At 35.3% G+C, this 14,078-nt stretch overlaps 1 protein-coding gene across 14 annotated transcripts in view; it reads right to left on the reverse strand.

The window, feature by feature from the left end:
* The window catches only part of PCM1 (pericentriolar material 1), a 40,546-nt gene that overhangs the window by 8,646 nt on the left and 17,822 nt on the right, over nucleotides 1-14,078 (reverse strand). For 5 of the 14 annotated variants that reach the window (XM_077177480.1, XM_077177479.1, XM_077177475.1 and 2 more), the window contains 17 exons: nucleotides 13,542-13,676; nucleotides 12,905-13,098; nucleotides 11,555-11,752; nucleotides 10,460-10,682; nucleotides 10,194-10,339; nucleotides 9,097-9,287; nucleotides 7,749-7,932; nucleotides 6,715-7,073; nucleotides 6,030-6,188; nucleotides 5,187-5,243; nucleotides 3,844-4,016; nucleotides 3,634-3,762; nucleotides 2,936-3,056; nucleotides 2,484-2,621; nucleotides 2,113-2,246; nucleotides 932-1,066; nucleotides 208-405 (listed from right to left, as the gene is read on the reverse strand). In XM_077177480.1, coding sequence (XP_077033595.1) covers nucleotides 208-405; nucleotides 932-1,066; nucleotides 2,113-2,246; nucleotides 2,484-2,621; nucleotides 2,936-3,056; nucleotides 3,634-3,762; nucleotides 3,844-4,016; nucleotides 5,187-5,243; nucleotides 6,030-6,188; nucleotides 6,715-7,073; nucleotides 7,749-7,932; nucleotides 9,097-9,287; nucleotides 10,194-10,339; nucleotides 10,460-10,682; nucleotides 11,555-11,752; nucleotides 12,905-13,098; nucleotides 13,542-13,676 — 2,874 coding nt within the window. The remainder of the gene's footprint in view (nucleotides 1-207; nucleotides 406-931; nucleotides 1,067-2,112; nucleotides 2,247-2,483; nucleotides 2,622-2,935; nucleotides 3,057-3,633; nucleotides 3,763-3,843; nucleotides 4,017-5,186; nucleotides 5,244-6,029; nucleotides 6,189-6,714; nucleotides 7,074-7,748; nucleotides 7,933-9,096; nucleotides 9,288-10,193; nucleotides 10,340-10,459; nucleotides 10,683-11,554; nucleotides 11,753-12,904; nucleotides 13,099-13,541; nucleotides 13,677-14,078) is intronic. The other 9 variants (XM_077177482.1, XM_077177481.1, XM_077177476.1 and 6 more) reach the window with 7 other exon arrangements.

Consider the following 14,078-nt stretch of genomic DNA (forward strand, 5'->3'; position numbering starts at 1 on the left):
TCATCTGTAACACAGGATTTGCCCTAACTGAGGAAAACCAGTTCACACTCCTACACAAGCAATACTGTGATTACACAGCGACTTGTAAAATAAATAAATAAACATATATATGTAAGGGAAAAATAAGGCAATCAAACTAGTTTACAAAATACACATATTTAGCAATCTCACAAAAGCTACATTTTTCAAAAATAAAATAAAACAAACCTCTTTAGCATAAGACTGCATTACTTCAGTGGTTTCTATTTTTCGTTTACATCTCTGCTTTACAGAAATACTGTTGTTGTCCAAGTCTTGCATGAGTTTAAAAAAGGCTAATTCATTGAATAACACTTCAGAGATCTCCACAAGAAGATCCTCCCCACAATCTTTTAATTTTCTACCAGCAAATTTTGCCAGTGAATCCTGTGAAGAGAAATAATTCTTCAGTTTCTGAAATAGGCTTTCAAGCTTTAAAGACTAAGCATTTTTCATATTTCTAATAACTTGAAATTAGTTATGTATATATAAGTTCGTATTTTTTAAAAAAGTTTTAGTGCCCTAAATAGATTTTACATGGAATCTCTAGTCACATAACACAGAACTTAATAAGCTCATGATTTAAACTCCATGCTTGTAGAAAAAAAAAGAATGAAAAAGTGCAAACTACAGATTTTCAGGAATTTACACAAGATGTCCATGAAAAGCATCACCAGAGCTCTCTTTGAAGACAGCCACAGGCTGGAGATACATCTCTCACTACCTGGCTGTGACAGAAAAGATGTTCTATGTGCATAAATAATTTGCTTAGGAACAAAGGTAATACCTCATCACTGTATCTAAGGTGAGGAAGAATGGCAGCTATGCTATTCAAGGTGTAAAATACAACTTCAGAGAAGTCGGCTCATTAGCCAACTTGAGTGCTGCAAAACAGAACTGAAAAACTACTAACCTGAAGTATACTGCCAAGCTGCTTATGAAAGAACTTCACAAACTCTTTACTTTCATCATTTTGTTGCGTAAGAGTCAAGACCATACGTCTTACTGATGTCAGTAACTGAGAAGAGCATACTTCATCCATGTGCTCCTACACAAGTACCACAGAATGAGATTTGTTACCACTTCAAAAGAAAAACTAGCCATCAACTCAAGTACAGAAATTAATTTATAAAAAACCCCACTTGTCCACTGAAGGAACAGCACACCACAAAAAAGTCCCAATCAATCTCACAAACAGCATACTTCATAAATGACTGCTTGGTCACAACACACAGATTTATCTCAGTTTTCCGGTACATGAGTACTTGGCATCTTAGAACGTTTGGCCAAACTAAGGAGTTCATATATTGTGGCTGTGTACACAAGTATACTGAAGTGCATATTAAGACATCTACTCTTATATGCAGCCTTAAAATTGCAAATAAAGAACAAGTCTTCAGGCACTCTGACTCTGGCATGTCAACAATATACAGTTTTTAAACTTAGTATCACCAAATACCTCATTAGACAAACCTAAGCTTATACACTGTGCATTCTATAAAAGAGAACAGGGAGATGCCTTAAGCAACTCCATCTTCTCTGCTCTCCAACCTTGCAAAGAAGAACTGTGACTACTTCTTCTTTAAAGAAGAACATTTCTTCTTTGTAATCATAATAGTTAAAAAGTTCTCAACAACTTTAAAGATATTTGTAAACAGGAGAAAATAATGCTAAAAATCAAACACTCAGAGATATTCTTCAAAAATACTCTATTACTGTACATGTAGCAGTTTTAATTAGGGATCTCAGTTCTGTCTGCTAAAAGGCACCAAATATTTCAGAAGTACATTCTCAAACATTCCTATATTTAATTTTTTCAGCTCCAGAGCAAGCAACCTCTATTCTTTGTGATGTAAAGTCCACCTGCCCTATAAAATCTAGAAACTTCACAATTTATTTCTCCTATTAATAACTACACAGAATCTTTCTGTGGAACATCTAATTCTTACTTCATCTTCAGCAGAGTCTGCAACTGAACACGTATTTATTGGCAGCTGTTTCTAAGAGGCAAGTTTTAGATAATGCTCTTCTGGGCAATTATACAAGTGCTTTTCTTACTCTTCTAATTCAGGCCATATTATAAAGACCCCTTACCTTCAGAAAAGGAATGACCTCTTTCATAATTGCTTTAATCTGCCGGTCAAGCTGCTGGGTATCTATGCGAGGACATGGAACTGCAGAAACATCACCTGACTGTGGCACAGACTGACTTTCACCGGTTCCTGCACCTTGTTTTAATAAAAAGAAGAAAAAACACCAGTACATTTAACACATTTAACATTACTATTAAAGAAATATCACTTTCAAAAATTTATTTTAAAAAAGAAATCTTATTTCCTTAAGTATGTAAATATCCTTTCAAACTTTGCTAAGTTTTCAATATAAATAAAGAGGAAAGCAATTTAGCTTGATAGTTACTATAATTATTTTCTAAAACTAAGCAAAATATACATATATGTGCATACCTTCTAATTTAGCAGCAGAAGCACCCTGAAAATTACTAGAGCAGCCCTCAGAGTCAAGGGTACTTTCAGCTTCAACTTTCATACGCTCATATTCCCTCATCCAAGACAAAGCTTTATCTAAGTGAATCACTGTGTTGCCTATATTTAGAATAAAAACACTTTTTAATCTAAATAAAAAGTTTTCAATTGATAGACAAATAAACAATTATTAAAATGACTTTAAGGCCCCAAATTTTGAAATCCACATATAACTAGTTGTAATATTTTATTACAGACTTTGATGAACTCTGTGTTCCACAATTAGCTAATTCAATTATGTTTTGTTTTACAAAACATGTAATTACACACTAAAAATCAAATAACAGTGTACTAAAGTGCAGACAATTGCAGGCATTTAGGGAGGGAGGGAGGGAGGGAGTAACACTTAAAACACTAAGTCACATCATTCTCACCAAGGTCATCAGTGGCAAAGGGTTCAAAATTTGAAGAAGTAGACATAGTACTGCCATTGTCTGCATCAGGTTGTTCACAATCTTGACATGCTTCTGTAGAAAAGTTCTTGCCAAAAGTTTCCTAAAAATTACCAGACAACTGAATAGAAGCAAGGAACACACCATACTCTCACAGATGTGTTAATAAGCCTGCAATTCTTTTCAGTGACTTGTGGTATCAGGGTTTGTCATAAGACTGCCTGACTGGAGAACAACCCTACTTTCAGGTTATAAATCCATCAGGTTAATCTACCATGCTTACTTCAAATACTTCAAGTGCAAATCATGTAAGAAACTGTACAGAGGTGTAATTGATTTCTTAAATACAAGCAAAGAATTTTGGAGAATCATGTGATTGGTACTTGTCCTGACCTTACTCAGGAGAGGATTTCGGCTCTGAATGTATCAGTTTCCAATTTACATCCCTCTCCACATTTCATTCACTCCTGACACATCACTCATTTTAGTACCAAGAACCCTACCATATTTTATCACTTTTGCATTGATTCCTTTGCCATTCGCTGTTTAGAAAAGTCTGTGTAAGTCGATACTAATTTTAACAAAATTCATTCCCTAGTATATTTCACTAGACTAGCATATATGTGTGCAAACTGAAATACAGGAAAAGCTGCCAGTAGCTTCTGAATTTCAACACTTACATCATCTGTAGAAGCAAGACTTTCACTAGGAGTGAGTTCAGAATTTGATGCTACCCATGTTGAAGAATTCAGTGATTTTGCACACTTCCCTTTTTCATTTTTCTCACATAAATGTCTGGTCACGATATCCTGGAAAAGATAATCTATGCTGTAAAAAAAAAAATCTAAGGTTTGCTTGATTCATAAACAAAATCAAAAATCTGTGCATACCTGCAAAGCATATAGAGCCCTTTGCCTCAGATAATCTGTATTTAGCAGCTGAAGCTCATGGAAAAGTTCAATAAGAAAGTGGGGACGAGACTCATTTTGAGAAATAAGAGTTGCCACTTCAGAATAAATTGTGTCTCGCAAAGCTTCAAACATAGAAAGATCACTACCAGTTTCTGTAGAAAAAAATAAAGGAACTTGTTAAGTCCTTGACAGTCATCCACTTAACAGGCTATCAGGTATGCAACTTATAAATTTACAAATTATGTCTCAGTCAATGCAGATTCCCAATATAGCTGCTTTCATAAAGCTTATTCATTTCCTGAAGGGCAAACATTCTTAAATTATACTTTATGCAATCTTCAATATATAAAATACAATATAGAGCAATTGCAAAAATAATTTTCTTTACACTTCTGAACAATACCTTTTGAAAGTCTTGTTTACAAAAGAGAATACTGCACACAGAAAAATGATGCTTTCAGAACAAGTATTAAACACTAAAAATGGAGTTTTAAGACATTTCAAGAAAGATAGTGAACAGTCTCAGGTTTATATAATACAGGCAGTCCACACTTCTGCAACGCAAGTAGCATTAAGAAAGCTTTAGGCTGAACTCAAGAAAGCCACTCTTTGCCAACATAAATGCTACATTCTTATACATGTTTAGTATCACTCCCAAGTTCACAAAAAACCTCTTACCCTTAAACCCTATTACATATAAGACAATGTATTGCCTAACAAATCTCCCATCATTTGAAAATTAAGGATTATCCTTGCATCACAACAATCAAATTATTACATGCATTATTTGGGAAGTGCTGAATGGAAACATAGCTAAATTTGGAAAACTCAGTTTAACAGATGTGTAATTGTTAGTATTCAAGTTAATGAAGTTATTAGCAATACAGCAAACATCACTGTGCAATTTGATTATCTGCAAATAGTTGACCAATTTTTTAAGCACAGGCAAGCTTTTTCAACCTTTGAAAAGTTACCACAAATTGCATCCCTCCCCCATTACTAATACCTAATAGCAGCTTTTAAACATACTAAAAATGCCTACTGAAATAAGTTTTTTGATGCAGTATCTGCATCTATATTTTCTATTTGTAATTGTTATTAATCAAGAACATGGTAACCATGTTCTCCACAACTGTAATTCAAAGCAGTTGGTAACACTGCACTTCATGCAAGGTTACTTCTCTTGTCTTGGTTATAGGGAAGGTGCTGCAATAGCACTAACCTTGAACATCTGCTAAACAGTGAGTTATAGGACCAAAGGTAAGAGAAGAAAAAAAAAAAAGTAATAGCATATTGTTGAAGCTAAGCAGTGAATGCATTACCTGGCGCTTCAATGCATGCATTTCTGTTAGACTGCTGCAGAATTCTCCTAGCATGCGCTGTAGGAAAGTGGGGATAGACAGTGATAAACACAAAAATGCGCACCAGAAATAAAGACAGGGTCTATACAAAACAGCAGGAGGAAGACTGCTTAGTCATCCAAACCACATCAGAGCTGCTTATTGTGAGAATGAGAACTTGAGCAGTGAAGTTTATTATGTACACTAATAAACAGCTCTTAGTGTGGATATAGCTACACTGGCAAAGCTTTATATTGTGCTACAATGACTAAAATTTCTGCATCTCTTAAACAAAACAGAAATAATGGCAGAACCAAAAAAGGCACAGGAGAGAGAATTTTTATGATCTAGATACAAGAAAAGCAGTGCAGATGGCAAAAATGTAAGGGTTTATGTGATGTTAAAAGACTGAATTTGAATGATATTTGATGGGGCTCATTTAAGCACAAATAGGAAGAAGACATGTATGCAGTATAGGATGTAGTTTAAACATTAAGCAAAGTTTCATCAGTTTAACAGTTACTTTCCATAAAATCACCAACAATAGGTGAGATCAGCTACATTTTTGCTTTTTGTACGGTAAAAGGTTTCTAAATTACTTTAATCAAGTATTTAATATACAGAAAATGCCCAAAAGCAATTAATATCAAACTTTTTACACATTTACATTTACAGTATCCTTAGAAATTGAAATGTAAAATTCACATGCTAAATATACAGTCCTGTCTTCCTGCCAAAACATGCTGCATTTAAATAACACACTAGCAACTAAGGTCCCTTACTCACATAAGTTAACAAAATAATTAAACATTTAGAAAAGAATACCTGAAGACATTTCTGTAGATCTACTGTATTTAATTATTTTTTCCAATTGCTCCTGATTCCTTTTGCTGAACACCTTTGCATGAACCACATCATCAGAGTGTCCGCTTTTATTGTTCTTGCAGGGCTCACACACACTAGAAGCACTTGCACTTTCATAACCTAATGGGAGGAAATGAAAGGGAGGAAATAAAGAGACAGCTTACAAAATGTTTTATTACTTTAGAAAATTTGTTCAAGGGCACTCTTAAAGATGCAAAATACTAATGATGTTTCCTATACTAAAATCTTCCTCTGTATACAGAAGCAATACAGTAGTACTAAATCCTCAGCAACTCCAACAGTACTTCTATACTAACTAGTACTGTCCCTCTCTTCTCACAATTTTAATGGGGCTTTTTCTTTCAGCAAATAATCCAGTTTGAACGAGAAGAATATGAAGAAGATTCTCCTTGTTATTTTAAATCTGCACATATCTGCATCCATGATCCTCCCAACTGGTTATTTTTTTTCTATTGACTGAGATCCTAAAAAACCGGATGCAGTTGTATTATATAAAATTAAGTAATTTCAATAACTTATTTCCATTATTATACTATTTACTATTATATCATTAAATTCTCTGGAATGTAATGATTATAATCCAAGCCAAGTTTGCCAGAGTATCCAAGATTACTTTACAACCTACCAGCATTTTTAATTCTGCCTTTTAGCTGAGAAGAACTCTTCCTCTTATTCTTTGATTTGGGTGTTTTATCTTTTGATGCCAGGCTTGCTTGTGCTGATGCTTTTCTAGATCTAAATGTCTTTGTCACAGTAGTTGGGTCTATTGGATCAGGCATGCTACTGAAACTCTCCAAAGACTCTTCATCAAACTCTCTTCTTCGGTTCATATCACACTGATTTTTATGACCAGAAGCAGTATTTTGTACTGAAACTGCAAAACCTGCATTCAGCTGAGACTGATCATCTTTCTTCATTTCTTGGCTATCATCAAGCCAAGTTGATCTTTTTTCTATTTCCTCTTCAGGTTGTCTATGATTCCTTCTGTCAGAAAAAAAAAGACTCACAGATCAATTTCAATATACCATAACCTGATCTCTCAGATAGAAACATCATGTATTACCAGGCAAACAGTTTATCTGTAATGCAAATTATCTGCCCTTGTTACTTAAGACATCAAATGAATATTGAAAAATAAATAACTCCAGAGAACCCTTCCAAATGGAGAATGGAACTTCCCATTTATCTATCACTGGTTTCAACACGAATATATTAATGCAGCTACTGCTGTGCTCAAATAGTACCACAGGTGACAACATTTCTTAAAGCAACATTCAGTACAATCTACAGTAGCACAAAAAAAATTAGCATTTGCTGAAAGTACATCCTCTAGTTATTCAAACAACTCAGTTTCAAAACAATCCCACAGAAGCAAAATCTTACTCCACCTACATAAAGTGTTAGAAAACCACTCAAAGATTGCATTTGATTTTAAAACGTTCATGAAATGATACATTAATTAATATATATAGAAAAGCAGAACACTACTAGAAAAAATGAAAAAATTAAACTAGAAGTTACAAAAGTCAAGCTCATATATATATATTGTCATATATATATATATGACAATAAATTCCCTTAATGAATGATGAATTCCCCTAAGCCCCAGAAAAGGGAAGAGAAATTATTAAAGGAGAGCTGCACTTTGACATTCAATACCTTTGTTTTTCTGCTCCATTAGAGGAACTGCTTTCAAAGGGTTTGGGGAATGCCATATATTCAGTTTTCCCAGAAGTATTATGATCTAGAGGATGCTGCTGCTCCTGCTGCTCACTGCTGCGTGGAGAAACATTATGTGCAAAATCTCCAAAACCAGATGGAAACACTGGATTACAGTTAATACCTACAAAGTAAACAAGAGAGTCAAAAGATACTACCTCATTTACTTGTGCAGTAAAATTCAAATTTGAGACATACTATGTGGCAGCATGGAATTATGAGCAAATATACATTGGGGAATTAAGCAAGAACTGTTTTCATCCTGAAAGCACTCTAAACAATCAGAATTTATCTTTAGTGCAGGTTTTGAACACTACTGGATACTACAATCCCTTCAATAGAGATCAAGGTCCTTCAAGAAACTCCAGTAGAGAGCTCCTAAAAGTGAAAGTAAAAATAACAACAAAAAAAAGGCAGAATTCTGTCTGCCTGAAGACCTTATCAATCTTCAACCACCATCAAATTGACAAGAAAATTCCAATGGTTCGGTTCGGGTACTTATAGAGCCAAAGAAGTCATAGATTCATACAACTTCAATTTTAACATCAGAATCTTTATGGAAGTGGCAAAGCGAATGTAACTGATTTCTTTGGGGTAGGTTCCATGTAATTTTAAAAATGTTCTCAAACAGAAAACAGACTCTGCAATTTGCAAGTTCTAATCTAGGTCTATGCCTATTTCCTGGTTTCCTAATAAGACTGAAATATATTAAGACAGTTTTGTTTACTTTTGAGTTATACAGTAAAATACCTACACTCTTTTCCTCCAAATCCAACAGCAAAAGTAGATCAGAGAAAGAGATTAGGAATACTGTATCCAAATCAACAGTTACTGTATAACTCTGATGGGAACAAAAATTAGTCGACATGCTCCATTTACAAGCATTTATAACAAACATGAGTGCTTGAAGTTCTAAGAAAAACAGAAATAATTACCAAGTGCTACCTTCCAATTACATGGTTCACTCAGAACTTGATTTCAACTGTGAAATGACTGCTGAAGGTATGTAAAAGCTTCAAACATTGCTTTTTGTATGTTGGATTTGAAACCTTACATGGAGTGAGTCTTTTCAAGTATAATTAACTTCATACTGAGAGAGTCTTGCTCTTCATACTGAAGTAAAAATATTTAATTATTTAGCAATAAATACTAAACTTCTGCTTAAGACCATTTCAATATAAAGGAAAAGTGACTGAGTTTCATTAAGTTCACATTACAATTTCAATTAAACGAGAAAATGTCCATTTTTGAAATTCATATTACTTCTCATACCTACAGTAATACTTACCTGGAGCAAAGGAGGAAAAATTAGTAAATCCTGGAACACTAAAGAGGTTCACAGGTTGTGGAGGGTAGTTGAATGGACAGAAAACAGGAGATGGAGGTGGTGGTGCACTACTGCCTCTCTCCTTTCTTGATGGTTTCTCTTGACACTGTTGTTCTTGCTGCTGCATAAGATCATTTAACATTTGTTTCAACCTTGAAAATAAGAAAAAATAACAACTTGGAGAAAAAGAAGAATATTATGGGAAAACTGTACATTTATACTCAAGTAATTTGAGCTTCATATTATCTCACCTACACCATGTGTATGTAAAGAAGTGCTCTATTTAGCTTATTAAAATCAAGACAAAAATTACTTACATTTAATACTGAGTTGGTTTAAAATCAACTGCTCTGTACTAGTGGTCATGCATGCACAGTTTAAACATCCTTGTAAGAACAAAAAAACCTGACTTCATACTAAAGAAATAAGCAAGCTGAAAACTTCAACAGAAACAATCAAATATACAAAGTATTTACAGAACTGAGGTTAAAACTGATTTTAAAAACTGTGTAAGAGGACAGCACATATATATCACTTACCAAATACAAAACAGAGATGAAGGGCTTCAACTCTCATGCAATGAATTAAAATGACTATTACATCTTTTTTGAAAAAAGATAATTTGGATCATGGAATCTTACATTCCATCATCTGAATGGAATGTAAGAAGCACAAATTGTAACTGAAAACACTAAGAAAGGACAAAAAGCTTTTTTGCTGTATATTACCATTAGAATCCAGAATCTTGCCAGGTAGTCTAGTGAAGACTACAGACACAAAAGCATATTAGAAAATAACTACTGCAACAGATTTTTGCCAACTTTTGGTTCTCTTCAATGAAGATTACTAGGAAAGTACTTTTAAAGGTATTAAAGAGGTCATGGGGGGGAAAGATGACAACCAGAAATGCTGCACACAATTTCAAAAGCTCGTTACCAACTTAGAAGTTCAAGAGTCTCATATTTAACCACTATCTGTAATCTTTTATTCACATAACCATGTTCCTGTTACTGAAGCATTTAAAATTCCACAGTTAAACATTAATACAGTCAACAAACCTTTGGACATTATTCTGCTGCCAAGTCAGTTGAGTGTAACACTGGTTTAATTGATGCATAATAAGATGTATTTGTGAAGATGCAACATTATTGGGCATCATGCTGTAGGGGCCTGTGAGCAAAGTCTGCAGAAGGCAAGAGAGGGTCTGTGGAAAGAAAATATGTAACAGTGACCAATCACAAAAAACAGAAGTTAGTGCTAGAAGGAGTTAGAAAGAGAATAAAAGGCAAATAAGAACAGCAAAATAACAGCTCTTCATATCTACCTGCTGATCCTGCATCAAAGTTTGACAAATGCTGACACTAAATTCATGCTGTTTCTTCAACTGATTGATCTGCTCTTGCCATCGCTCCTTTTCTTCCACATAGGAAAGCTCAGACATCCACCGAAAATTTTCCTGACGCCGCATATTTATGTTTTGCTGTTGCCTGGCCTTAGACACGGGACGATAATTTCCATCTGCTGAAAGGGGACGGCAGTTTTTCCACCTGGGTTGGGAAAATTTGAAAAATGAGGACAAAATCAGATAATTCAAACAACTAATGATACTCCCATATTCACATTATGTTTAAGTCGTGCATCAAAAACTCACATGGCACAGGCCAGCTAACTACACATGCCATTTTGTCAATCCAAAATTATCCTAAACAAAAAACAGAAGCTCCCCACCTGACTATGATTGTCAAAAAAGGAATGGCTATGAATGTGCCTGGGTCTTGTTTTTAGTATTTTCCATTACTGCTAACATGTACTCAATAAAAACAGAAGCCACCAACATAATACATTGACAAGTCCAGCCTCTGATGAGCCCACTGTCTACTAACATCATTTTGGTATCCAAACCAGAAGAAATAACTGCAGATATATACATTCTTTTTAACATGGCATTTTCATTTAATCACACAAATGTTATGAAGGAAGTCAATCAGGTAAACAATAGTTAAAATTATTCACAATAATTAAGAAATAGTTTCCAGAACTACAGAAGCCAGCAATTTAGAAGGAAAAGATTCAGAGTTAGTTTAATTCTCTGAATTACTATCTTTGAAGAGACTGATCATAGCAAAAATTTCACACATGTGATTATCTTTTAAGCTGATTAAAAATAAATGGGAGCATCAGAAGCCACTACCACACAACTGGAGAGCTCAATGGCAGATTTTTAGTAAGACTGAAAACAAAAGAAATCACCAAGTCAGTTACATACATTGCAGCTGCAAAGACTCAGAGAAGAAACTGCCACTAATATGAAAAAAGAATTTTCCTTTGCTGTGAGGATGCCCTGTAGTTAATGCAATGCTTCTTCCACCATCTTCCAAATACTCAGACAAGCATCAGATCAACAAATAAGGTTACTAACCTATCTTTGTTTCCTTTACCAAAATAGGCATTTTCTGGTATGTTGTTATTGGGATAAACAGAGAAGCTGTCATTCAAACTTGATGCATCTTCTTCCTCTTCTTCTGCCTGACCAGCTCCATCAGAGAGATAACCGTCTTCATCTCCATTTTCTTCCTCTAGGGCACACTGGGTAGAACCTCCCCAGGTAGCCATTGTCCTAGTGAACATTGCAGGGTCAGGGAGAAGAGGGGTGTTTGGAAAATGAGTATTTTTTTTTCAATTTTATGACAAATTATTAAAACAATCTGTTGACAATTTCAAGTCTATCTGCAATTAATCAAGCTGCACCAAAAAGAATTGAACTGTTCTGAACATAGTAGCCAGTAGTGTGCCCACATGGCCAAGAAGGCCATTGGCAACCTTGACTCTATCAGGAATAGTGTGGCCAGCAAGACCAGCGAGGTCATTCTTCCCCTGCAATTGGCACAGGTTAAGCCACACCTTGAGTGCTGTGTCCAGTTTTGGGTCCCGCAATTTAGGAAGGACTTTGAGATACTGGACCACATCCAGAGAAGGGCAACAAGGCTGGTGGAGAGACTGCAACACAAGTCCTATGAGAAGTGGCTGAGGGAGCTGGGGTTGTTAAGCCTGGAGGATTTTTAGGGGAGACCATATTGCTCTCTACAACTGCCTGAAAGGAAGGTGTAGCCAGATGGGGGGTCAGCCTCATCTCCAAGGCAATCAGTGACAGGACATGAGGACAATCTTAAGCTGAGTCAGGGGGGTTTAGGCTGGACATTAGTGATTGACTGGGCATTGGAATGGGCTGTCCAGGGACGTGGTGGAGTCCCTGGTGGCATTTAAGGAAAGACTGGACGTGGCACTCAATGCCATGGTCTCGTCAGCAAGATGGTTTCAGGCCATAGGTTGGACTCGATGTTCAAGGTCTTTTCCAACTCAGTTGGTTCTGTGATTCTCACCAGTGAAAAATTGCATTCTGCTTCTAATACTGGGACAGATAAATGAAATTACTGTCTGTATTGGAAATGTATTACTTTACTATGCTATAAAATGGGTAAAGATGAAAAAAACCTACTCTGATCATTTGGCATTTTCCATGCAATTTCTTCTTCTTAGGTATTTCTTTTCCCCACTAGTAGAACAGAAGAGACTTAATATGCTGGGAAAACCCATAAAACTGGCAAGTTGCTAAATAACAGTCACTTCACAAGCCAAGAAATTAATTTCCTGCTCTGTTAAATCATCACATTCAGGGGTCAGATGAACAGAGGAAACTGCCCCCAACACTGACATCCTACTGAACAATGGAAGCACCTATTGATGAATACAGAGTAACTTGTGCTCTTACTTCTCAGTCCTGCTCTGCTGTGGAGTACACCGAGCTTCTGACCCTTCACTTTTAACAGATGCAGCAACAGTAGATATTGTTTCTGCAAGCTCTCTCCTTCTCTGATCTTCAGCCATTAAAGCTTCAAGTTGCTTTCTTCTCTGTCGCAATTCTTCTCTTAAAATCTCATGTCTTCTCATCTCAGACCATAACTGCTTGCAGTAAAATGGAAGAATTAGAATATAATGCTAGCATAATTTCAGGAAAGAATAAGTAATATCCAGATCAATATCAAAGACAATTTAAAAGGTGAAGAAAGACACAAAGATAAATCAGGTTTCAACAAATACTTTCATCATTTTCTCAAAAGATGACGTGTCTACAGTATATAGTATCAAATTTTCATGGTAAAAATTAAAAATTAATTCAACTATCACATTAATATTTAGTAACAATTGCCATATTTGGGGGAGAATGTCTTGCCAGTTCAAGTCAGTATTTCCTTTTTTCCAGAAACAAAATAAAGGAGTTATATATATATGCTTTGTTAAAATAGCTACTACTCCACTCCCCAGGCCAGCTATTTAAAATATGTTTAAGCAACCTGTAACTTCCTTCTAAACTCTTTTAAAGTCACTGCATATTAAGTATGGAATACCTCATTGCCTACTGGTAATGATTCATCACATTCAAATAAAGGCTTGACAGCTGTGTTACACTCATTCATGGCTGGAGTTGATGTTGCTTGTGACGATTGTCTATTTGCTGGGCAGTTACCCAGGCCAGCTGACAACTGAAAGAGAAAGCAAAATGGCAAAATAGAATATAAGAGCTTTCTAAAACTTACCTGCAGTTAAAACCCAACACAGTTAAGGCTTTATGAGGCTAGAAAGTCAGTATCCCAGAAAAAGGACTTTTGAATCAAGGCTTAACATTTATTTCAAAAGTTACCTAGCAATCAACAAAACTGATGTATTATTATATAATGTTCTAGGATGCACAGTATTGATAATTTACTGCTCACTTCACAGAAAGAAGCTAAGAGCATGAAAAACAGTAAAGCCTGTAGAGTTAAGTTAAAATGCAATGAATTGTTGATCACACATTCAAGATGCAGCATCACTCCAAAATACCAGCAAATGACTACTAAGAGAAGTAAAGAAGCAGTGACTGACCAGTATGGACAGACAAATTT

Source organism: Agelaius phoeniceus, chromosome 4 (genome assembly GCF_051311805.1).
Source record: "Agelaius phoeniceus isolate bAgePho1 chromosome 4, bAgePho1.hap1, whole genome shotgun sequence".
Classification (NCBI taxonomy): domain Eukaryota; kingdom Metazoa; phylum Chordata; class Aves; order Passeriformes; family Icteridae; genus Agelaius; species Agelaius phoeniceus.